Source organism: Macaca mulatta, chromosome 1, assembly GCF_049350105.2.
Source record: "Macaca mulatta isolate MMU2019108-1 chromosome 1, T2T-MMU8v2.0, whole genome shotgun sequence".
Classification (NCBI taxonomy): domain Eukaryota; kingdom Metazoa; phylum Chordata; class Mammalia; order Primates; family Cercopithecidae; genus Macaca; species Macaca mulatta.
In genome coordinates this window covers 130,141,018-130,164,801 of record NC_133406.1, presented here as the reverse complement: position 1 = coordinate 130,164,801, position 23,784 = coordinate 130,141,018, and the positions used below count along the sequence as shown (strand labels likewise).

Sequence of the window (23,784 nt, the reverse complement as noted above, 5' to 3'; positions counted from 1 at the left end):
CTCCCTTGGCTCACTCAATTCCAGACACTCTTAACATCAGGGCTTTTGCATTTAGCCGTTTCCTCTGTCTGTGTGCCCTTCCTGGAACTTTGCAGGGCTTCTCCTCACTTCTTTCAGAACTCTTCTAAAATCACACCCTCAGGCCTTCCCTGGGCAGCATGCTTGTATTATAGCCACATTCTCCGCTTCCACCAACCCGTCCCCCGCCCCACTGCCACCTTTTAACCTCTTAATTTTTGTTTCTTCTAACAAAGATTCTCTTCTTTGGCCAAAACTCTAGTCAGGCTCCTGTTAGTCCTCTGCCTGACTAGGCCTAACCCTTTGGGCTTCCCTTTCTGTCCTTGTTGAATCCAGTTTGTGCAAGAACTCTCCACTCTTGGCGTCCTAGTCCATTTTTTGTTGCTATAACAATACCAAAGAGGGTAATTTATAAAGGAAGGAAAGTTATTTTTTGCAGTTCTGGAGTCTGGGGAGCCTAAAGTCGAGGGGTTGCTTCTGGTGAGGGCTTTCTTAAACTGCATGGTAGACAGCCTCTCACGATGAGAGAGCAAGAGCATGTGTGCCAGCTCAGATCACTCGTCTTCTTCTTACAAAGCCACCAGTCCCATCACAGGGGCCCTACCCTGATGATTTTATCTAATCCTAGTTACCCCGTCAAGGCTCCACCTCCAAATACTATCAATATATGAACTTTAGGATTGAGTTTCCAACGTATGGAATTTGGGGGACACAGTCAAACCATAGCACTCGGTATCTGACCACCCTCAACATCTTAGCACCCTGTCCTGCTTTCAGCAATAATCCTGTTAGGTCAGTTTAGCAAGAAACTTCTTATCCTTGATGTTTCTCTTAGTAGTTTTTGTCAGGCCTCTGAGCCCAAGCCAAGCCATCGCATCCCCTGTGACTTGCACATATACGCCCAGATGGCCTGAAGTAACTGAAGAATCACAAAAAACGTGAAAAAGGCCCTGCCCCGCCTTAACTGATGACATTCCACCCCAAAAGAAGTGAAAATGGCCGGTCCTTGCCTTGAGCGATGACATTATCTTGTGCCTGGCTCATCCTGGCTCAAAAAGCTCCCCCACTGAGCACCTTTTGACTCCCACTCCTGCCCGCCAGAGAACCCCCCTTTGACTGCAATTTTCCTTTACCTACCCAAATCCTGTAAAACGGCCCCACCCTTATCTCCCTTCGATGACTCTCTTTTCAGACTCAGCCCGCCTGCACCCAGGTGAAATAAACAGCCATGTTGCTCAGACAAAGCCTGTTTGGTGGTCTCTTCACACGGTCGGGCATGACAGTTTTCCATCCACTGACCCTCATCCTGCTCTTTGGTTATAAATCTCCACTGTTTCTTGTTGGAGTCAGAGTTGAGTCTAATTCCTCTTCTTCACTGCAAGGTCTGGTTGTAGTGGTCCCTGTAACTATCACCATGGGCTCTCTTACACAAAGTCTGCCTTACCATCTTTAATTAGTGCCGTGAACAAATTTTCCTTTAACACTTTTCAGCATTTATTTCTCTGCATTTGTCTATTGTTTGTCTGACTCACCAAGCACTGTTATGTACCATGACTGCAGACACTTGTTCCTCATTTTATCCCACTGCTTGGTGCACAGGAGACATTTATCAAATGTTTGTTGAATGATTAGCACTTGTCACAACTGCAACTCTGTGAACTAGCATCCTATCCATTTTGTTCATTACAAAATTCCGCCTAAGCCTTGAACAAGGCTATCAGTGATAAGTGCAAAGCAATTTAGAGGAAGGAGGGGTAACTAAACCGAAGAAGCTCAGGGAAGCCTCACAGATAAAATTACTTCTAAACTGAAACTGAAAGTTAGGAGGAAAACTAAAAAGATCAACAACGGAAGGGCTGCAGACAGAATATCGCGAGGTGTTGGTCAGCCAAGATGGCTTCTGACACTGGCCGCCACACTTAATATGGCGGCCAGGGAAATTTTCTCGAGAAAATCACGCGAGACTTGCATCACGGCGGTTGTCCCCGAGTCAACCTGGGGGTGTGGAGCAGCCAAGATGGAGCCGGCAGCCGGCGGTCCGGGCCCGCTGATCGTGAACAACAAGCAGCCCCAGCCTCCGCCACCTCCGCCGCCGGCAACCGCACAGCCACCACCCGGGGCACCGCGGGCCGGCGCGGGCCTCCTTCCTGGGGGCAAAGCCCGGGAGTTCAACCGCAACCAGCGCAAAGACTCGGAGGTCAGGAGCTTCGGGGGGCGAGGCTCGCACCCGGGCGGGCGGCGTCGGGGGTCCCGGGCCCGAAGCCACTGTCGGGACCAGGTTGGGCTTCCCAGAGGGCTCGGTAGAGCCCGGCCGAGAACTGTCAGTATACAGCGAAAGGAGCAGGAAGCGAGGCTCGCAGCTCCTGGGGTCGAGGGCATGAAGCTGGGGTCCTTGCTAGAGCTCCGCCGCCCGGGAGACCTTCCGGGAGCCGGCAACTGCTGGTTTGCTCCCTTGGGCCCCGGCTGTGGGCGTGGCCTCGAGGCCCCAGCCCCTGGGGAAGCCGCCTTCGCGCCAGCTCGGGGCCGAGGAGTCGGGGGTCTGGGTGCACTCCAGGGCGCTGGGCGGCCGCGTCCCCAACCTAATCATCTCGGGCCTCTGCCCCTGGCACGCGGGCGCCAGCTCCTGGGTCCTGCCGCGTACAGAGGAAGGCGCTTGTGGGCAGGAAAGGTACCGGCGAGGATCTAGAAGGCAGTTAGAGCCGGACCGAGCTAATTATCACTGAGAGTATTGCGCTGCCGTAGGTTCCGAGAGTAGGAGGAGGAAACATGCCCTGTTCTGACCTGAGCCAGATCAGGCCGTGGGGTTGACAGTGCCTGTGGTGGGTGTTGTGCCCAGTGCGCCTGCTACTGAACTGTTAAAGATGAGAAATAGACATTTTAAGCATTCGTTAGGACCCAGCATTCATTCGTCTCGCCAGTGAGCCGTTCCTGCCGTTCTGGAGATGGCATAGTCTGTAGCTGACTAGTAACCTCACCCCAAGTTAAAGAATTCCTCCCACTACCTCCCTTTGCAGAATTCATGAATGAAGATACTCATGTCACGGCGTTTTAGGGCTTCTTAATCAGCAGGTTCCCAGAGCACTTACTATGCCATCTCCTAGATTGATCAGCAGCCAACCTGATCAGCCAAGTTAATGAGAGGGAATTCCTCATTGTCCAACCATAATGTACCAATTCATACCGAAGAGCGATGATACTATCTTTAGACCTGTGAAATCAGTTCCTCAGAAGCTTTTATTTTTTGTTAGCAAGCCTAAACCCCTGAGAAAACATGTCAACAGTTGGCAAGCCCGAAGTAGACGTAATTTGAGCTTGGAGTGAATTCTTTGAAAAAACAATGACACTGACCTTTTAGGAGCCCTTGCATGGTGGGATGATGGACATCAGTGGTAACTACTCAGTTTTTCAAGTGTGGAAGTTTACAAAAGTGGAGGGGGGTGAACCTACCTTCATCATGAGAGGAGTTATTTTGAAAAATGGTTTAAAATTTGTCTGAGTAGCTATGAATGGTCAAATAAATACCCTTTGACGAATTTTTAATTTCTCTTTTTACCCTTTAATTTCCACATAGCGGACGGGTCCAGTGGCTCAGGCCTGTAATCCCAGCACTTGGGGAGGCCGAGGCGGGCGGATCACCTGAGGTCAGGAGTTCCAGACCAGCCTGGCCAATGTGGTGAAACCCCATCTCTACTAAAAGTACAAAAATTACCCAGGCGTGGTGGCAGGAGCCTGAGACAGGAGAATTGCTTGAACTTAGGAGGCGGAGGTTTGCAGTGAGCCGAGATTGCACCATTGCACTCTAGCCTAGGTGACAAGACTGAAACTCTCCCCGTCTCAAAAAAAAAAAAATTTCCACATAGACTGATTACATGAAAGACCAGTCAAATAGACACATTTAAGCAGAGACCTGTCTAAATCCATTTCTTTAGAGAGGCTGCCGGGCGCGGTGGCTCAAGCCTGTAATCCCAGCACTTTGGGGGGCCGAGACGGGCGGATCACGAGGTCAGGAGATCGAGACCATCCTGGCTAACACAGTGAAACCCCGTCTCTACTAAAAAAATACAAAAAACTAGCCGGGCGTGGTGGCGGGCACCTGTAGTCCCAGCTACTCAGGAGGCTAAGGCAGGAGAATGGCCTAAACCCGGGAGGCGCAGCTTGCAGTGAGCTGAGATCCGGCCACTGCACTCCAGCCTGGGCGACAGAGCGAGACTCCGTCTCAAAAAAAAAAAAAAAAAAAAAGAGAGGCTGATGCCGTGATCTTTCTTTAGTCATAGCCGAAATCGGTAGTTTGGGAGCCTGATCAGTGAATGCCTGGAGGAGAGGGAGGCTGACATTTGATGAGAGCTCACTGTGTACTACATAATTTTGATTAGTCCTTAAAAATCTTCAGAGTAGATTTTCATCATTGCCATTCAATGAGTGAAGAAACTGAAGCTCAATAACTTGTCAAAGTGTACACTGTGTTGTCTCTGAACACAATGTGGAGTTCTTGTTTGTGGGTATGTTTTTTGTTTTGCTTTGTTTTGTTTTGAGACAGAATCTCCCTCTGTCTCCCAAGCTGGAGTGTAGTGGCGTGATCTTGGCTCACTGCAACCTCTACCTATGGGGCTCAAGCGATTCTCCTGCCTTAGCCTCCCCAGTAGCTGGGACTACAGGCACGACCCACCATGCCTGGCTAATTTTTATGTTTTTATTAGAGATGGGGTTTTACCATGTTGGCCAGGCTGGTTTCAAACTCCTGACCTCAAATGACCCGCCCACCTCAGCCTCCCAAAGTGCTAGAATTACAGGCGTGAGCCACCTCGTCTGGCCATTTGTGGGTATGTCATTTTGTGGCTGGTCTTTGTCTTCCCAGGTAGATTGTAATTAAACCTAAGGACTTTACCTATTTGTTTCTCACTTCTCTCTTCCCAGTACAAGCCTTCCAAGATGGTGTGTTCTCAGTAATCACCTATTTCCAACAGGAAAAAGACTGTCTTTGTCACATTCTCTCTTATATGTGGGAGGGAAGTTGATCTGTTTGGCGGTGGCCTTCTTTGTCAGTTCTCACTGAAATTTGAGACAAAGGCGGGGAAAGCTGAGGGTTTCAATACTCATTTTTGTCCTGAGCTGTTGACAGCTCACTAGCCAGAAAGAAGTTAAGACTTCTGGAATCTTAGCATCACATGGAATGGTCATTTACTGCACAAAATACATAGAAACCTTGTATTTGTTCATTTAACAAATATGTGAGTATAAACCATTCATTCATTCACTTATTCATGCCAAATACTATGCTGGACCTTGTGAAATCATTGGTAAGCTAAATGGATGATGTTCTTGTTCTCAGGGAACTTGCAGTCTTGTGGAAAGGCAGACACTAAACACATCCTATAATGATAAGTTATGATAAGTGCTCTGAAGGAGAGGTATAGGATACTCTGAGAGGTTTTAGGAAACAAAATGTGAAAAAACATCAGAAAAGTGGAGGCACTGGTGTCCTGTAACAACAGCATCTCGAAGCATGTGTTTCTTTGACAAACAGCATGATCCTTTTTCCTAAAGCTCTCTCCTCTTGTCAGCAGGGCTATTCGGAGTCACCAGACCTGGAGTTTGAGTATGCTGACACAGACAAGTGGGCTGCAGAGCTCTCGGGTAAGGCAGGGACCTTTGTGTTATTTGGGGGTAGTTTTTTCCTTATTGGTCTTTAAGAAAATTAAGAATGAATATCATTTAGGGCTTCATTGCTTTCCCTAGTTAGTTCTATCAGATAGATATATGTATGTGTATATATATGTGTATATGTGTATATATGTAAATATAGTGCATATATGTATACGTATATATGTGTATATATGCATATATGTGTGTATATATGTATATGTGTGTATATATGTATGTGTGTATATGTATATGTGTATGTATATATGTATATATATGACACGTTAGTTATTTGATTCAAGCCTTGTGTATCTTATAACTTTGTGTTGTCCTTTACTTTTATGAAGCTGACTAGAGCCCAGTCCCATTGTGAGACAGTGATGTTCCTTGGCTATCCACTGTGACCCTGATAGTGGTCTCTCCTCCAGCAATGGGTCATGAGGGATGCCTGCATCTGTGCCCATCTGCTGCTGCCACTGCCACTCTCATGTAATGCGAGGTCGGTGTAAGCTGCTTCTCCAGCCTCTGTAATACATGTCCTGCTCAAGAGGTAGCAGCCACTTGAGAGGCGCATCCCAGGTGGCCGTCAGCCCTGGCATGGCATGGTGGGATGGATGCACATCGGACAGGAAGTGTCCAGATGGCATTCTGGCACTCTGGTTCTCTCTATTGTGCACATTAGAGAACTAAGATCCCCTTCATAATTAGAGAGCTTATTCCAGGAGTCACTATGACTCAGGGCCAGAGTTGAGAGTGGAAGCAAATGCCTTGCCTTCTCTGCACATGTGAGACTTGGTGTGCAATGCAGACATGGAACCAATGGTGATGAGACTTTGTTCCAACAGAGCTTTACAGCTACACGGAAGGGCCAGAATTCCTGATGAATCGAAAATGCTTTGAGGAGGACTTCCGGATCCATGGTGAGATGATTTCCCCCACTTCTTGCTTCCTTTGCCCTGCATGATGAGAGCTGCAGGTTTCTTTTAGGCATCTGAATGACCTGAGTCATCCTTGAACGGCCTGAGAAGCCTGCTGAACCCTGATGGTTCAAAGCCAGATACATGTAGAGTGGGCTTGTGGCACATCCTTGGGGGCTTTTCAGAATGTGCAGATTGGGGGAGAAAAAAAAATTCATGTGATTAAAATTGCGCCCAAAATACCAGCGTTTCAGTTTGGAAATCAAATTCATAGGGCAGCAGTATGATCTTACCACTTACATAGGGGGTAACTTGTCTTTCTGGTCCTATGGCAGTCCTGAAATTGGTGAGTTAACATGGGTCCATGCCATTGTGAATATTTTTCTAGGCTCAGGTGTAACTGGTTTCTTGCCCTGCAGTGACAGACAAGAAGTGGACTGAGCTGGACACCAACCAGCACCGGACCCATGCCATGAGGCTCCTGGATGGCTTGGAAGTCACTGCCAGGGAGAAGAGACTTAAGGTGGCTCGAGCAATTCTCTATGTTGCTCAAGGTATTGAGTGGACCTCCCCAGGATTCCCTAGCACCTCTGCCCACTCAGATGCAGGGAGGGGCTCAGTGAACTGAACCCTGTGTTGCAGGCACGTTTGGGGAGTGCAGCTCGGAGGCAGAGGTGCAGTCCTGGATGCGCTACAACATCTTTCTCCTCCTGGAGGTGGGCACGTTCAATGCTCTGGTGGAGCTTCTGAACATGGAAATAGAGTGAGCATTTTTGAGAGGCTGAGTAGGGAAGGGGAGGCTGGGGTGGGAAGGGGGACACAGCTTGCAGAACTAACTGGCTTTGAGAGGGTTAAATGGGCCACATGGGGCAGAAAGTCTGGTCCCAGGCTGTATTCTGACCACCTGGGTTGAATAATGGAGTTGGTCACTTACACCTTGAAGATTAATGGAGACTAATGACAGGTCCCTGCAGCTCCCTGATGCCAGAATTTTTACACCAGACAGGATAGGCCCTACCCCGGCTTTGCGGGGCTGCTCCTCAGAAGGAGACTCCTCACTTTGAGCTCTCTTTTGAACCTGTAGACTCTGCTGTGTTCGCCCTGCAGTTCCCCGCTTGGCAGGAGGCCAGGCACAAGACTGACACATGGGCTCAACCAGTGCCTGGCCTTGCCTGTGTCACCTTTGTCCAGTGGACAGGTCAGCTGCTGCTCATCTAAGGATAACGCCATCAATGATAATAGCTAAGACCACTCACTGAGTGCCTATGTGTCCCGGGCATTGTTCTCAGGATATTACAGGTGCTAATTCATGTTAAGGATATAGGTACTGCTATCATCCCCATTTTACAGATGAGGAAACTAAGGCACAGTTAGAGCCAGGATTCAAACTGTGGCAGTCCAGTGCACGACTGGGTTTTTTTTGCTTGTTTGTCTTTTGTTTTTTGTTTTTTGGGGTTTTTTCTGAGAGTCTTGTTCTGTTGCCCAGGCTGGAGTGCAATGGCGCGAACTTGGCTCACTGCAACCTCCACCTCCTGGCTTCAAGCAATTCAAGCAATTCTCCGGCCTCGGCCTCCTGAGTAGCTGGGATTACAGGTGCCCGCCACCACACCCGGCTAATTTTTGTATTTTTAGTAGAGATGGGGTTTCGCCATGTTGGCCAGGCTGGTCTCAAACTCTTGACCTCAGGTGATCCACCCGCCTCGGCTTCCCAAATGGTGTTGGGATTACAGGCGTGAGCCACCGTGCCCAGCCATGGCCTGGGTTCTTAGCCATCGTATCCTGTGGCTTCTTGTGCAGTCCAAGCATGTATCACAGGATTTTGTGTCCCCATTGGTCAGTACTTGTCAGGGACATCACTTATCTTCCTTCTTGGAGGAAGATGCTGACTCTCAAAATCTCCTGCAGCAACAGTGCCGCCTGCAGCAGTGCTGTGAGGAAGCCCGCCATCTCCCTGGCTGACAGCACAGACCTCAGGTGAGGCGAGCAGCAAGCCTGGGCTTCCGAGCGTTAGTCAGAGATGAGATCAGAGCAGGGTGTGGGAGGCTGGCTGTGGGTGTCCTTGCTGTGTGTGCTTCTGTACACGTCATCTGCACGTTTGATGGGCCCACTGTGAATGCTTAGTAGGAACTGCTGAGGGCTCATCCTAGGTGGGGCTCTGGGTTGAGACTCCCAAAGGCAATCCAGGGTCAGGTGACTTAGAGCCACAGCTAAGTGTGGGCCTCCTACTCACACTGTTACTCAGGACCCAGTTGTGGGTGTTTTGTATTTGGGTGAAACACTTGATAATGTTCCCAGGGCTCCCGCCACCTTGTGTACACAGCTTGATCCTCATCTTCACTGGGTTAGACCCGACAGCTTCCTAATGTTTCATAGCTGCCCAGGAGCTCACAGCAACTGCTGAACACCAAGATCACCCTTCAGTTTTTGAAGGTTGAAATCTGGCTCTTTTTATGAATTTGGAAGTTTTTAGACTAGGTGGTTGTAGTGTTCCCTCCTAGGTGTTAGGATCCCTGGGTGTCACCTCTCAGCTCCTGCTTTCCACTTCCTCATCAAAAACCCTGTTTTTGTTCTCGCTGTGACCCCGTTCTGCTTTGACCCTATAGCTCACTACCATCTCTGGTGCTTTTCTTTTCAGGAAGCTTAGGGCGGTAAATGCTTTTGGCCATTCTTGTTCATATTCATTTATTCAGCTACCATTTATTAATATTTTTTTTTTTTTTTTTTTTTTTTTTTGAGACGGAGTCTCGCTCTGTAGCCCAGGCTGGAGTGCAGTGGCCGGATCTCAGCTCACTGCAAGCTCCGCCTCCCGGGTTCACCCCATTCTCCGGCCTCAGCCTCCCGAGTAGCTGGGACTACAGGCGCGTGCCACCTCGCCCGGCTAGATTTTTGTATTTCTTAGTAGAGACGGGGTTTCACCGTGTTAGCCAGGATGGTCTCGATCTCCTGACCTCGTGATCCGCCCGTCTCGGCCTCCCAAAGTGCTGGGACTACAGGCTTGAGCCACCGCGCCCGGCCACCATTTATTAATATTAAGCCCCTGCTTTGTGTAAGCACTTTGTTAGACACTAGGGTGCTCCTTCGACCCCCCCACCGCCCTACTTCATTGTGAGCTGGCTCTTGTCCTCAGGGTCCTGCTCAACATCATGTACCTGATAGTGGAGACCGTTCACCAGGAGTGTGAGGGTGACAAGGCTGAGTGGAGGACCATGCGGCAGACCTTCAGAGCCGAACTGGGTAGGACCCTGGGGATCCTCTCTAGAGGCCCTGCCTGGAAGCTGAGGCGGAAGGCTTTGGGAGGGTCCTGATACCTTTGTGTCACCTCCAGGCTCCCCGCTGTACAACAGTGAGCCGTTTGCCATCATGCTGTTTGGGATGGTGACCAAATTTTGCAGTGGTCACGCCCCTCACTTCCCCATGAAGAAAGTTCTCTTGCTGCTCTGGAAGACAGTATTGGTGAGCACCTACTTGGAGGAGAACTCAGGTGCTAGGGGATGGGCAGTAAGGAGACTGTTCCTTGAATATCCTTTTGAATATTGAATTATGTGACTATAAAACTGCTTTGGTAAAAAAAAAAATTATTTAAAAAGTGCTAAAAGGAGATGACAAAGTAAGTGCCACTATTGTCCCTTTGTAGCCAATGAGGACATAGGCCTTGAGTCAGAACAGACTGTTGGCTCCCTGACTCCTGGAAGATGTTTTCTGTCATAGAACAGCTCTCCCCCAGACAAGCTGCCTCTCAGCAAGCGGCTCTGGACCTGGAGTTTGTAAAGGGATTTAAGGCAAAGTTAAAGCTGGTGTAATTGGGGCCCTGGTAGGATGTCACTTGAAGGGGCAAGCGTGAGCCCTGAGCCAGCCTCCATTTTCTTCAGGGTATGGTGTCAACCCGACTCTGTGTCTAGGTAGGGAGGGACTGGGTGCCAGCGTGGGCCGTCCAGCACACTGGGCTTTGGAGCATTGTTAGCAGCCAGGCCATACCAGGAGGCCTTCCCAGGAGGAGTGGCATGGGGGAGGCAGTGGAGGTGGGTTGGGCCTCTGTTACACTGGGGCTCATCCTTCCTTTCAGAATGGGTCAGCTCTGGAGCTAGGGCTCAGTAAGTGTAGGATTTCTTGAGTCATTGACGCATTTTTATCTTGGCCACACATCCTGTTCTTCCCAAAGCCTTGCTAAGGCCAGAGAGGAAAGCTGAACTGCTCAGAAACAGCAAAACTAAGCAATCTAAAATTGCTGCATGGTGCTGGGGTTTCTGTTTCTTGGGAGATGTTTAGATGAAGCTTTTTTTTTCTTTTAAATTTGAGCAACCAACTGTATTTCCAGTTTGACTTGGAAAGACTCGCATGTACAACTCGTGAAACATGAGTCTCACCAACTTTTCTAGGGACTTGCAGGGTTAGGCTCTTTGCTTTTTAAATGAAGAGTATGTCATAGGTGCAGAGTTAGTGTATCTGCACTAGGGTCAGTCAGCCTGCATCTCTACTCTTTCCTTGTTCCTTTTTCTCCTTTCCCTTGCGGATGTCGCAGAATTCTCCTCGGGAGTGGCTTCAGTCCGTTGTTCAGGGGTTGCCTGGGTCTCTATAAAGACGTGGGTCATGATGTGATGGGTGCTTCTGAGCCCAACACAATGGTCAGGGACCAGCCCTGTGGACACGTTGACTCTGGCTCTGCTTCCCTGTCTGTAATGCAGTGCACGCTGGGCGGCTTTGAGGAGCTGCAGAGCATGAAGGCTGAGAAGCGCAGCATCCTGGGCCTCCCCCCACTTCCTGAGGACAGCATCAAAGTGATTCGCAACATGAGGGCAGCCTCTCCACCAGCATCTGCTTCAGACTTGATTGAGCAGCAGCAGAAACGGGGCCGCCGAGAGCACAAGGTGAGGGTGACAGAGGTCCCTGTGACTCCTGAGGGCCCTCAAGGTGTATGCTTGCAGCAGCACAGTCCTTGGAGGAGCAGGGCTGCTGGAAATGATCTCTGATCAACCAGTCAGAATCATGCCTCCACGGCAAGGACACTTTGTCCCCAGCTCTGGTCCAGTTTATGGTGGGTGCTCAGCACGTGGTGCTTTTGAGGGACTGGAGCAAGAAGTACTTGATGGTTTGGCCCCCGTCTTGACTCCCCCTCTGGTTTTTCCACTGTTCCTGCCTCTACCTGACACCCCTGTGCGCTGTGTCTCCTCCAGCCGCACTTCCCTAGTCTGCATCCTCAATTGGCTCTTGTCTCATCTCGCTTCCCTGGTTTCAGGCTCTGATAAAGCAGGACAACCTAGATGCCTTCAACGAGCGGGATCCCTACAAGGCTGATGACTCTCGAGAAGAGGAAGAGGAGAATGATGATGACAACAGTCTGGAGGGGGAGACGTTCCCCCTGGAACGAGATGAAGTGATGCCTCCCCCACTACAGCACCCACAGACTGACAGGCTGACCTGCCCCAAAGGGCTCCCCTGGGCTCCCAAGGTCAGGTGAGTCTCAGACCTCCAGAGCACTCATAGCTCCTGAGGCCAGAGCCCTCACACCCTCAGGCCTGCCGCCTGGCCTGCGTCACCGTGTGTGGTCCTCTGCAGGGCAGGCTGACCGTGGCTCTGGGATGAGGCTCTCTTAAAGCGCCTGGTGCTGTCCTGAGGGTCTCAGGGAGGCTAGCCTTGCTGGTCTCACACAACATGGCCCCCATGTGGCTACTGAGTCAGTAATTGGAGTTAGCTCTTGGTTAGACGTGCTAGTGAAGGGGGATAGGAAACAAATAAAAACAAAAGCATTTAAGCAAACATGTCCCCACCCCTCCCGGGGCTGTATATGATTTTTAAGGGAAAAATGATAGATTAAGGAAGAGTTTCTTTAGAGCCATAATGAAAATGTTTGAGATATATGTGGGTACATCGATGGATGGGAAGGTACCTGGAGATATATAAATGGTGTCTGTTTGATAGGCAGCAACTTAAGAAATAGATGAACATGTGAGAGGATATAGAAGTCACTTTCTTGATCCAGGTAAAGCCTCAGTTTTCAGTGATCTGTGAAGGGAATGCAAAACAGATCATCAGAAAATGCAAGGTATGCTGATTGTTTGGGATAGGAAAATGTGACCTACATGAAAAATCAGTAGCCTGTAGCTTTAATTGTTTAACAAAGTTTTAGTATTTAAGAAAGTCTGTTGACAAACTTGTTCATACTATGTGAATAAAGTATGTTTTTAAGTTTAATGTATCTCTTTAATTTTATGAATAAACTAGTTAACATGTAATATATTTCCAGGTTATTGATCCAGCAAAATTATAAGAAACATTAAAATACTCTGAAAATTTCTATTTTTTCCCTTTTTTGAAAGAGAAAAACAGTTGTGGGAGACTTTTTCTTCTCCTGGCTTCACAGTTTCTGGATGCTCTATGTTTTTGTTAACTGTAACACTTTGAAATAGCATTTGCTAAAAACCTTTTTCTCTCTCTTTTTTGGGGGGATGTGGCAGAGAGAAAGATATTGAGATGTTCCTCGAGTCCAGCCGCAGCAAATTTATAGGTTACACACTAGGCAGGTGAGTAGAAGCCAAGTTCATTTTGCTGTTAGCTCTCCCAGCCTTTGGTGTTTGGGATCCCAGGTGAATTAATGTCGAGGCTCAACACAGGGCCTTCTTTATTCTCCAGTGACACGAACACAGTGGTGGGGCTGCCCAGGCCAATCCACGAAAGCATCAAGACTCTGAAACAGGTGAGTGGCTTTGGGTGAGCATTTGGCTTGTTTGGTCCGAAGTGAGTAAAGTGAAACCAGCCTGTAGGGAGAAGCCTTTTAAGACTGTTGTCTGCCTGCAAGAACCTGGGATAGAGGCCAGGGTGGACTTTGGAATAACCTTGCAAACAGTCTTTCATAAGTTTTGCTTGTTTTATTATAAGTTTTACTTGTTTTAGCTGAGCTTTTGTTTGGGACTGACTGGAAAGTCTTTAAAGATTGTATTACCTGACCACTGGGCACCAAGGCATACGCCTGTAGTCCCAGCTACTGAAGAGGCTGATGCAGGAGGACTGTTTGAGCACAGGAGATCAAGGCTACAGTGAGCTATGATCATGCTCCTGCACTCTAGCCTGGGCCACAGAGTGAGACCTGGATTCTTTAAAAAAAAAAAAAAAAAAAGGATTATATTACTTGACAGTTGTTGGAATTCTACAGAGCTCAATAAATAACCCTCCTTTTCCTTGCCCACGTTCTCAGGCAGTTGAAATAGAGGAGTAGGCAGATGGAGATTGTAATGCCAACTTTATAGCTCATAGAGCTGTGGAGAATGAGGCTTAAGAACGCAGCAGTAGTGTCCTAATACATTGTTTCAGAATTAGGCAGAGATACCTACCAGTCCCAGGCAGTGCGGGCAGGAGAAGAGAGCACAGACTCTCAGCAGGCAGACAGGTTCTAAAGGGAAAAGAGAAGGGTGGAGCCAAGGCTGCCCTGTGTCCCCTCCCATACTCTCTGATCAGAGAAGGGAGCAGTGAGTGTCTGGATGGGGCAGAGAGAGATGAGGGGTGTTTGGCAAACCTCTGTTCCTCCACATAGGAGAGAACATTAAGAGTGGGGAAGAAGGTCGAGCGTGGTGCCTCAAGCCTGTAATCCCAGCACTTTGGGAGGCCGAGACGGCAGATCACGAGGTCAGGAGATCGAGACCATCCTGGCTAACACGGTGAAACCCCGTCTCTCCTAAAAAATACAAAAAAACTAGCCGGGCAAGGTGGAAGGCACCTGTAGTCCCAGCTACATGGGAGGCTGAGGCAGGAGAATGGCATAAACCCGGGAGGCAGAGCTTGCAGTGAGCCGAGATCTAGCCACTGCACTTCAGCCTGGGCAACAGAGCAAGACTCCGTCTCAAAAAAAAAAAAAAAAAAGAGTGGGGAAGAGGCATCTCCCCTAACAGCTGTCTGGAGTGAAACTGTTGATATGTTTTGAAATATATTTTTGGAATTGGTAGTACTAAGTGGTCTCTCTGCAGGCTAGGCATTTTGAGTATTTGATTTTGCTTTCAGTTTTTCCTCCTGTCACTGTAGCTATCTGAAAGCCTGTTTCCCTCCTTTAATTTACTTTTTTTTTAATCTACTGTGGGCTTCCTACTCTAGTTGCAAGAGGAAGGGGCCCATTTAGAAAAATATTTTGGGGCCAGGCATGGTGGCTCATGCCTACAATCCCAGCACTTTGAGAGGCCAAGGTGGGTGGATCACCTAAGGTCAGGAGTTCAAGACCAGCCTCATCAACATGGCAAAACCCCATCTCTACTAAAAATACAAAAATTAGCCGGGCATGGTGGTGCACGCCTGTAGTCCCAGCTATTTGGGAGGCTGGGGCAGGAGAATTGCTTGAACCTGGGAGGCGGAGGTTACAGTGAGCCAAGATCATGCCACTGCAGTCCAGTCTGGGCAATAGAGGAAGACTCTATCTCAAAAAAAAAAAAAAAAAAAAGAAAAGAAAAAGAAAAATGTTTGGGTTTGGGATTTTAGTTAGGGATTTTTGTGGTGACTTATCCTCTTTCAGAAGACTGTTTGAAGACAAATGTGTGGGGCTTTTGCTAGAGTGCAGGGAGTTTGGCCAGAGAATGTTCTCCCCAGCCCTTCTTTTCCCATCTCTCCCTCCAGCACAAGTACACGTCGATTGCAGAGGTCCAGGCGCAGATGGAGGAGGAGTACCTCCGCTCCCCTCTCTCAGGGGTAAGTTGGAGGTCCTCTTCAGCCACCAGGATCCCCAGCTCTTCCCAGGCATTGTGCTGGGATTAGACCACAAGGTTGCCCCAGGCCCTGCCCTCAAAGAACTCCCAGTCCACCTCCCAGTGCAGAGGGTGACACAGGTCTAGTGCAGGGTTAAGAATACAGACTGAGTCAGGAACCTGCCTCTTATGCCTGGATCTACCACTTTGTGGATGACAACTTAAGCCAGTTACTGGGTGTCTCTACGCTTTATTTCCTTGTGTGTGAAATAGGAATAATAATACCTTTATAGGGTTATTATAATAAGAATGAACTGAGTTATTACAAGTAAAATGCTTGGCACATTGTGTTCAGGGTTTGCTGTTATCATTAACATCATTATGTACATCACCGTCTACAGGTTTTCCTCCAGCCAGCTAGCAAGCTGGCTCAGGAGATTGTATTCTGGGCTGGGGTTTTATGCTTGTACCCATTATGTTAAAAGGGAGAAGAAGAAGTTGAGCAAGTCCCTGCAGAAACCCTCTACCAAGGCTTGCTCCCCAGCCTGCCTCAGTATATGGTGAGTGGCGCTTACAGTGGGACCCTCCCACTACAGTGGCCTTAGAGTGGGCCCTGCCCTCCTCCTGCCACCTGTGGACCAACAGAAGGACTGCTCAGAGCTTAATTTTGGCCCTGGGCTCTCAGACCTGTGTCTGAATGGTCTACTCTTCCCAGATTGCCCTCCTGAAGATCCTGTTGGCTGCAGCACCCACCTCAAAAGCTAAAACAGACTCAATCAACATCCTAGCGGATGTCTTGCCTGAAGAGATGCCGTGAGTATCGTTCTGTGAATGGAGCAGGTGGGGCAGAAGATAGATGGAGAAGGGCAAACGTTTTCCTCTTGTCAGGTTGGTTGTTATTGGCCCAGCTTCTCTACAGGTTAAATGTAGGTATTTTTGACTCAAAAAAAAAGGAAACTACTAGATTAAAGAGTTTCACTGGTTAGGGAGATGGCTTGGTCCTGTTGGCCTGGATTCTAGTGTAGACTCTGCCACTGAGCGAACTCCTGAGTGAATTGGGGAAAGTAATTTCCTCCTCTGTAAAATGAATGGGGCCACCCTGGACATTGCCCCGAAGCCGCCCTCTCCAAAGCCGCCCTCTCCAGCTGTGATCGGGACACCAGGATAAGGAGGGTTAGCTTGTAGACAGCTTGCCAGCAATAGCTGAACCTGTGCCAGGTATAGAGACGTCCCTTTTCGCCAGTAAGCGGACGCGCAGAATGCTGGCAAATGGCTCAGGGTGATAGAGTGAGATTCTTCAGAGCTCTTCTGCGCTGGGCCCTGTACTCGTTTTTCATGTGAGAGTACAGATTGAGATCATGTTCTACTTTGAGAAGGACCTGGACCTTGACCTGATCTCCTGCCTGCCTGGGCCGCCAGCCCTGAGTCCAGCTCCTGGGTGGCTGTGGCCCTGAAGTATGGCAGTGATGGCCAGGTGAAGGAGGAGGCAGGAATTGGCTAATACCAGAGGGAGAATCACAGAACACTAGGCCATCATGTGATGATCCTTGAAAAAAAGGTTCTAGAGTCATACTATATATTTGATTCATGGATTTCTCTTATAAGGAGGAATTCCTTTTATAAAGATGTACAGTGAGAAGTCCTGAATTAAGAAACTGATGTAACTCAGTGCTTCCTAAATTTATCTGACTCCAAAACCCTTTTTTCCATGACATGAAATTTGCCAATATCCTGGTATTCCACAGAACACATTTTGGAGAACTCAGGTTAATACGGCAGCTTAGGGGAGCTTAGGGGAGATCTTGGAAAGGAGAAGAAGTTCATTTTTAGAGGAAAGGCAGAGAAGCAGACTAAGAATGTATTTGAGGGCATCATGGGGAAGGAATAAATTGTGCCAGGCTACATTGCTTGGGAGGTGGATGGGGGAGCCCTGGGCTGACTTCTGAGATGTCCATGGGGTGAGTGGGGAGGTGGGAGTCTTTGCCCAGGGAGGCTCAGGAGTCCATCTTTTCTGTGGGCACCTAGAAAGGAGGTACTGCACATGCTGGTGGCTTACCCAGGCAATTATGTTTCCAGCACCACAGTGTTGCAGAGCATGAAGCTGGGGGTGGACGTAAACCGCCACAAAGAGGTCATTGTTAAGGCCATTTCTGCTGTCCTGCTGCTGCTGCTCAAGCACTTTAAGTTGAACCATGTCTACCAGGTACCCGCAGGGCTTTCCCTCCTGTCCTGTGGTCTGGGGCCTCAGGCACTACTGCTCCTCCAGCCCACAAGAACGGGGGCCTTGGCCTTTGACCCGCTTGAACTCTGCATGAATGTTCTAAGACATGGCCCTCCAGCCAAGGCCTTTCATCCCTGGAGGAAAGAAGGCAAGGTCCCAAGGGCCACGCCTTTTTTTTTTCTTCCCCTGTTGGCTTCAGTTTGAATACATGGCCCAGCACCTGGTGTTTGCCAACTGCATTCCTTTGATCCTAAAGTTCTTCAATCAAAACATCATGTCCTACATCACCGCCAAGAACAGGTGACGAGGGCCAGGGACCGTGAAGGGGCGGGTATGGTCAGACAGCAGAGTTCCCAGCTGGTATTTCCCACTGCCTCCATTTTTCCAGCATCTACGAGCCAGCGCTCTGCAAGGCATCAGGACACAAAGATAAATGAGACATGGCCCCTGCCTGTGGAGAGCCCAGTGTGTCAAATCTGAGTCGAGCTAGTCGCGCCCCAGGTGCCTTGGCCTGTACCTGGGCAGGAGGGTTTTCATCCCGGGATCTAGTACTTTCTTCCCTGTCCCTTTTGTACTTTTTTTTTTTGAGGAGACCATGGGCTGCTTGCTCTCTCTAAGGGGCTCGGCCATGTGCCCTGTAATGCCCTGTCTGCTGACTCTTAGCCCCTGCTGTTGGCCTGGTGCCAGCTATAGTTGACATTACTTGCTCGTCAGTGTGATATACCACAGGGCGCTGGCCAGACCCTGTCTCCAGAAAGGCTTGGCATCAATTAGTTGCCCTGAGCAGTCTCCTCCCCAGCCCCGCACTGATGGCTATGGGGGAAGCTGTGAGGGTCTCTGCCCCTTACAAGATCAACCGGCTGGCCTCTGGCTACAGGAGTGCCTTACAAGTTCCCTTGTAGCAGATATTTCCTCGTCTTATAGCTGGGGAAACGGGTGGGACAGACCAGGTAGATTCCTACTTCTGCTCCAACAAGTGAGGGAGGAAGGCTGGGAACTGGCTCAGGCATGGCTGCTCCACTAGGCCCTGGGCCTTTGCTCATGGTGGGCACCTGGATCCTCTCCCCTCTGCAGCATTTCTGTCCTGGATTACCCTCACTGCGTGGTGCATGAGCTGCCAGAGCTGACTGCGGAGAGTCTGGTGAGTGGCTGGGCTCTCCTCGGCTGTCCCTTTGGCACCCGGGTTAGTGAGTAGAGAGCCTGCCTACCCCAACACCACAGGAATAGAGGTGTCTCCCACAGGCGAAGTCACTGTGGAGTGCCCGGCTTTTAGAGCACTGTAAGTGTACAAAAGGGCCAGGAGGAGGGCTCTTGCAGAGCAGAGAGATTTGGATTTAGGGATTTGTCAGGGAGTGTGATCTTCAGGGGCTGCTGATCCAGAGCTCACCTCGTAGAGGGCTTCTCTCCCTCAACACTGGACTCAGCAATAGGAGCCCTAGGGCAGCCCAAGGCTGCAGCTCCCAGTATCACGGTTCATGTTTCCTTCAGGAAAAGTCTGGGGAGCCTCCCTCTTCCCCTAGTCCCTGCCAGTTTCTGGGACGGAGTCCTGGGGCTGCTCTGAGAGCAGGGGGTTCCTGGTAGAGGCCTGAAGACCCGGCTCTTCTAAGATCATGTGTGAGGGACTTTTGGAAACTGCTGCACACACTGTAGCCGTGAGGGCTGATTGTTCCTGGGTTTACCCTGCAGGAAGCAGGTGACAGTAACCAGTTTTGCTGGAGGAACCTCTTTTCTTGTATCAATCTGCTTCGGATCTTGAACAAGCTGACAAAGTGGAAGCATTCAAGGACAATGGTAAGTGAGTCAGTGCATTCAGCAGGCTTGGAACTTGGAGCTCAAAGAAGAGTGCTGGGAGCAGGGAGTCCCTAGGGTGGGGCTCACTGTGCCTTCTCACTTAACTTTGCTGTAGCCATATCCTTGCATTTTATGGGCCAGTTCCCAGTTCCTTGATGAGTTTGATGAGTTGAACTGGAAGCTGGAAGAGGCCCAGTCATGCACTAAAACAAATCTACACTTATAGAAGAGCTTTTTCCATGTCATCTTAATCTTGATTGGTTACATAACCAGGGTTCTGAGAATCTTCCTTAACTCTGGGTCTGTGGATGCCTTTGGGGTGGGGAGGTCCTTGAATCCTCTGGTAACTTATGTGTACATGTACACAGGAATGTTTCTGGAAAGAATCCATAGCTTTCTTCAGATTCCAAAGTGACCCTTAGGGTGACCAACCATCCTGGTTTGCCTGGAACTCTACTGGTTTTAGCATTTGAAGTCCAATGTATTAGGAAACGCTTCAGTCCAAGGGAAACTGGGAAGGTTTGTCACCTTAACTTCCAAAGGGTTAAGCAGCAGCGTGACCAGGGCTGTATGCATTTATTTCTGTCTTCAGCTTGGGCTGCTTGCTTGTTTGCCTTCCCAGATGCTGGTGGTGTTCAAGTCAGCCCCCATCTTGAAGCGGGCCCTAAAGGTGAAACAAGCCATGATGCAGCTCTACGTGCTGAAGCTGCTCAAGGTACAGACCAAATACTTGGGGCGGCAGTGGCGAAAGAGCAACATGAAGACCATGTCTGCCATCTACCAGAAGGTGCGGCATCGGCTCAATGACGACTGGGCATACGGCAACGGTGAGGCTCTGCACTCAGTCACATTTGGGTGGGAGTGTGTCGGGCAAGGTGACATCTTCCACTCCCTGCCCGTGGTGCTCAGGTGCTTCTCTGCCCTGAGCTTCCCACCAAGGAACAGAAAGGAGCCCAGCTTCTGCTTTTGTAGCATCAGGATGGGCACTCTAGGAAGGACTTTGAGAAGCTACCCAGGCTTGGCATCTGCGATCATCCCCATCTCTCCCTGTACCTCCAAGTCATTCCTTTTCTAGAAATTGTCATAACACTATGTCCCCTCTTTTCATCCCCATTTTGGCCACCCAAACTTTTACAGCTCTTGACTGGCTTCCCTGCCTCTAGTTCCTTCCCCTCCATCAGTGTCTTAGATTTCCCTAGTGATCCTTTTTTACTTTAATTTTTTTCAAAGATGGGGCCTGTTTCAAAGATGGGGCTGTGTTGGCCCAGGCTGGAGTGTGGTCTTGGCTCACCATAACATCTGCCTCCTTAGTCTCCCGAGTAGCTGGACCACAGGCACATTCCACTGTGCCCACCTAATTGTATCTTTTTTGTAGAGACAGGGTTTCACCATGTTTCCTAGGGTGTTTTTTTGTTTCTTTTTTTTTTTTTGAGACAGAGATTCTGTCACCCAGGCTGGTTTGCACTGGCACGGTCTCAGCTCACTGCAACCTCCGCCCCCCAAGTTTAAGCAATTCTCCCCCCTCAGCCTCCCAACTAGCTGGGACTACAGCTGGACTCCACCATGTCCAGCTAATTTTTGTATTTTTTGTAGAGATGGGGTTTCACCATGTTAGCCAGGCTGGTCTCGAGTTCCTGGCCTCAAGTGATCCACCCGCCTCGGCCTCCCAAAGTGCTGGGATCACAGGCGTGAGCCACTGTGCCTATCCTTCTCAGGTGGTTCTTGAACTCCTGGGTTCAAGGGATCCACCTGCCTTGGCCTCCCAAAGTGTTGGGATTACAGGCATGAGCCACTGCGCCCGGCACCCTAGTGAATCTTTTCAACATGCAGCTTCTGTGCTGTTACCTCCCTGAGTAAAATCCTTCATTAGCTTCCTGTTTCCCTTAGAATTAGATTCAGACTCAAGCATGAGGCTCCCTCGTCCTTTTTCATTATCCTCCTCTGTAATCTGACCCAGCTTCCTTTTCAACCTCGTTACCTGCTGTCAGTCCAGCCTCCATCATACCCAGAGCTCCAGGCACAAGGAGTGCTTAGTGCCCTAACATAGCTGTGTGGTTACCACTGCTAGGCCTCTGCAGACGCTCTTCCTCCACCCGCAGGGTCTCCCCTGCCTGCCTGGGCTGCTCTGTGTGGGTGTGTTGCCACATTGTTGCGTTTCTGGAGTATACCACCATGGCTAAATGACTGTGTCTGTACTCTCAGTGCCTTGTGAATGTGTGCAGGCCCACGGTGGCACACGGTACCTGGTCAGGGAGTTGAGAGAGAATGAGCAAATGAGAGGATTTCCAGGTTCCTCCCTCTGACCCCAGAGAGCTAGGGAGGTTGCCACTTTGAGAGAAATGTGTTGTACACATGGCTCTCCCTCTCTGGGTCTACATAATCTCTACAGTATAAGCCTCTTTGTCGGTACTTCTGTCTTTTCTGCTTGTACTTGACTCTCCTTTGGATCTAGGAAGGAATTCCTAGAGCTCGGAGGTATCCTGCTCCTAGTTGACACTCAATATTCCTGGCCAGGCCCCTGAGCTGCAGTGAGTCCATGGGGAGCTGCTACAGGGCGTGGCTCCTAACTGTGTTCTTCCTGCTTTGTCTCAGATCTTGATGCCCGGCCTTGGGACTTCCAGGCAGAGGAGTGTGCCCTCCGTGCCAACATTGAACGCTTCAACGCCCGGCGCTATGACCGGGCCCACAGCAACCCCGACTTCCTGCCAGTGGACAACTGCCTGCAGAGTGTCCTGGGCCAACGGGTGGACCTCCCTGAGGACTTTCAGATGAACTATGACCTCTGGTTAGAAAGGGAGGTCTTCTCCAAGCCCATTTCCTGGGAAGAGCTGCTGCAGTAAGGCTGTTGGTTAGGGGACTGAAACAGAGAAAGGAGGATCTCAAGGTACCTGCAGGACTGTCCTAGTTCATGGCTGCAGCGCTCCCATTCCCCACCAGGTGGCAGCACAGCCCCACTGTGTCTTCTGCAGTCTGTCCTGGGTTTGGATGAGCCCAGCTTTACCTCCTATTGGTTCCCAGGGTCCAGCTCAGAAGCAGTCATCTCTGCCTGGGATCCATTCTTCCTTTATTTCTCTCACCCTCCTCTCTTGGACATGGTTGGTTTTGGCTCATTTCACAATCAGCCCAAGGCTGGGAAAGCTGGAATGGGATGGGAACCCCTCCACAGCACATCTAAATTTCAGGGGTCATGCTGATGCCTCCTGAGACACACAAATCCTTGCTTTGTCAGCTTGCAAAGGAGGAGAGTTTAGGATTAGGGCCAGGGCCAAAAAAAAATACAACGGTGTCTTGGTTGTGCTCTGGGGTGGGGGTGGGGGGTTTCTGTTGTTATTCCAGCCTCCTGCTATGTTATATGCAGAAGTAATTGCAGAGGCTCCTGCAGCTGCCTCCACACTTTGATTTTGGACAGGGACAAGGTAGGAAGAGAAGCTTCCCTTAACCAGAGGGGCCATTTTTCCTTTTGGCTTTGGAGGGCCTGTAAATACCTATATATAATTCTGTGTGTATTCTCCTGTGTCATGTTGGGGTTTTTAATGTGTTTGTGTATTCTGTTTACATTAAAAATAAGCAAAAATCATTCCCGTTGGCTTGTCTACGGGAAATATGGCCTCTACATGTCTCCTCCAGGTCTAGAAAGTGTTTTTTTCTGCTAGCATTGCTGGTCACTGCTTGTCTTGCCAAGCTGCCTGCCTTTCCCATCCTGGGGGAAGAGAAGAGGGAGTTGGCATTTATCCAGTGTAAATTAACCCCACAGTAATCTGGGATTACTCTCACCCAACTCCAGGGCACTATCAAGGTTACTTTACTGAGACATTGTCCTGCACCCCTGGGTTTGCTGTAATTTCAGTAGGAGCCCCAGGTTTCTCTGGATCACATCACTGAGCTGGCCTCAGCCAAACCAGTGTCAGTGCTAGAGAGGGAGGGGCTAGGTCAAAGCAAGGGGGTCAGCTGCTCTAGGTCCTCCCTGGGGCAGGTGGTTGGGACTGAGCGGAAACTTCAGTACTCAGAGCGTAGGAAGCAGACTATCAGGAGTCAGGTTCATGGTGGGAAACAATGTTGCCAGGAGCTAGGAGCCCCCTGTGGCTGAGAAAAAAGCAAGGAAAATCTTTGAAGTGGGTGTCAGTGGACACCTGGCGCCTACACTCTGGCCTCCAGACCCCTGGTTGCGTCTGCCTGAGAAGATATTACCGTTTTGATGCTGGTAAAAGGAGTGTTCCCTTTTTAGAATTCCTGGAAGCTCTTATTTTACCTGTACGCAGTTGTTTTATAGGTTCTTAAGTCTTGAAGGGTCTTGACTTGTAAAGGAAACATGTTCTGGGGAGAATCTCCCCTTCGTTGGGTCTTGTGTTCAGTGCCTGCCTGACCTGGGACCTGCTGAGCCTCAGACAGGCCTTTTGATGTGCCAGCATGGTTAGGGACAGCAGGGGTGGAAGGCAGCAGTGTACTCCTGGTGGTCACACAGTCTGTGAGATGGGAAGTCCCATCTGTGACTGATGGGCCCTTTGCCCCAAAGTAACTTGTACAGGACAAGGGAATT

At 49.6% G+C, this 23,784-nt stretch overlaps 1 protein-coding gene across 1 annotated transcript; it reads left to right on the top strand.

The window, feature by feature from the left end:
• Positions 1-2,021: 2,021 nt before the first annotated feature.
• STRIP1 (striatin interacting protein 1) lies at positions 2,022-22,824 on the top strand. Its single transcript, XM_001099082.5, has 21 exons — positions 2,022-2,215; positions 5,583-5,652; positions 6,504-6,578; positions 6,995-7,129; positions 7,218-7,338; positions 8,481-8,549; positions 9,703-9,809; positions 9,901-10,028; positions 11,258-11,440; positions 11,809-12,026; positions 13,028-13,093; positions 13,203-13,266; positions 15,168-15,239; positions 15,721-15,795; positions 15,951-16,048; positions 17,312-17,438; positions 17,656-17,756; positions 18,531-18,597; positions 19,143-19,247; positions 19,870-20,074; positions 21,840-22,824. Exons 1-21 carry the CDS (start codon positions 2,036-2,038, stop codon positions 22,085-22,087), a joined length of 2,514 nt encoding a protein of 837 aa, XP_001099082.4. The 5' UTR covers positions 2,022-2,035; the 3' UTR covers positions 22,088-22,824.
• Positions 22,825-23,784: the final 960 nt, after the last annotated feature.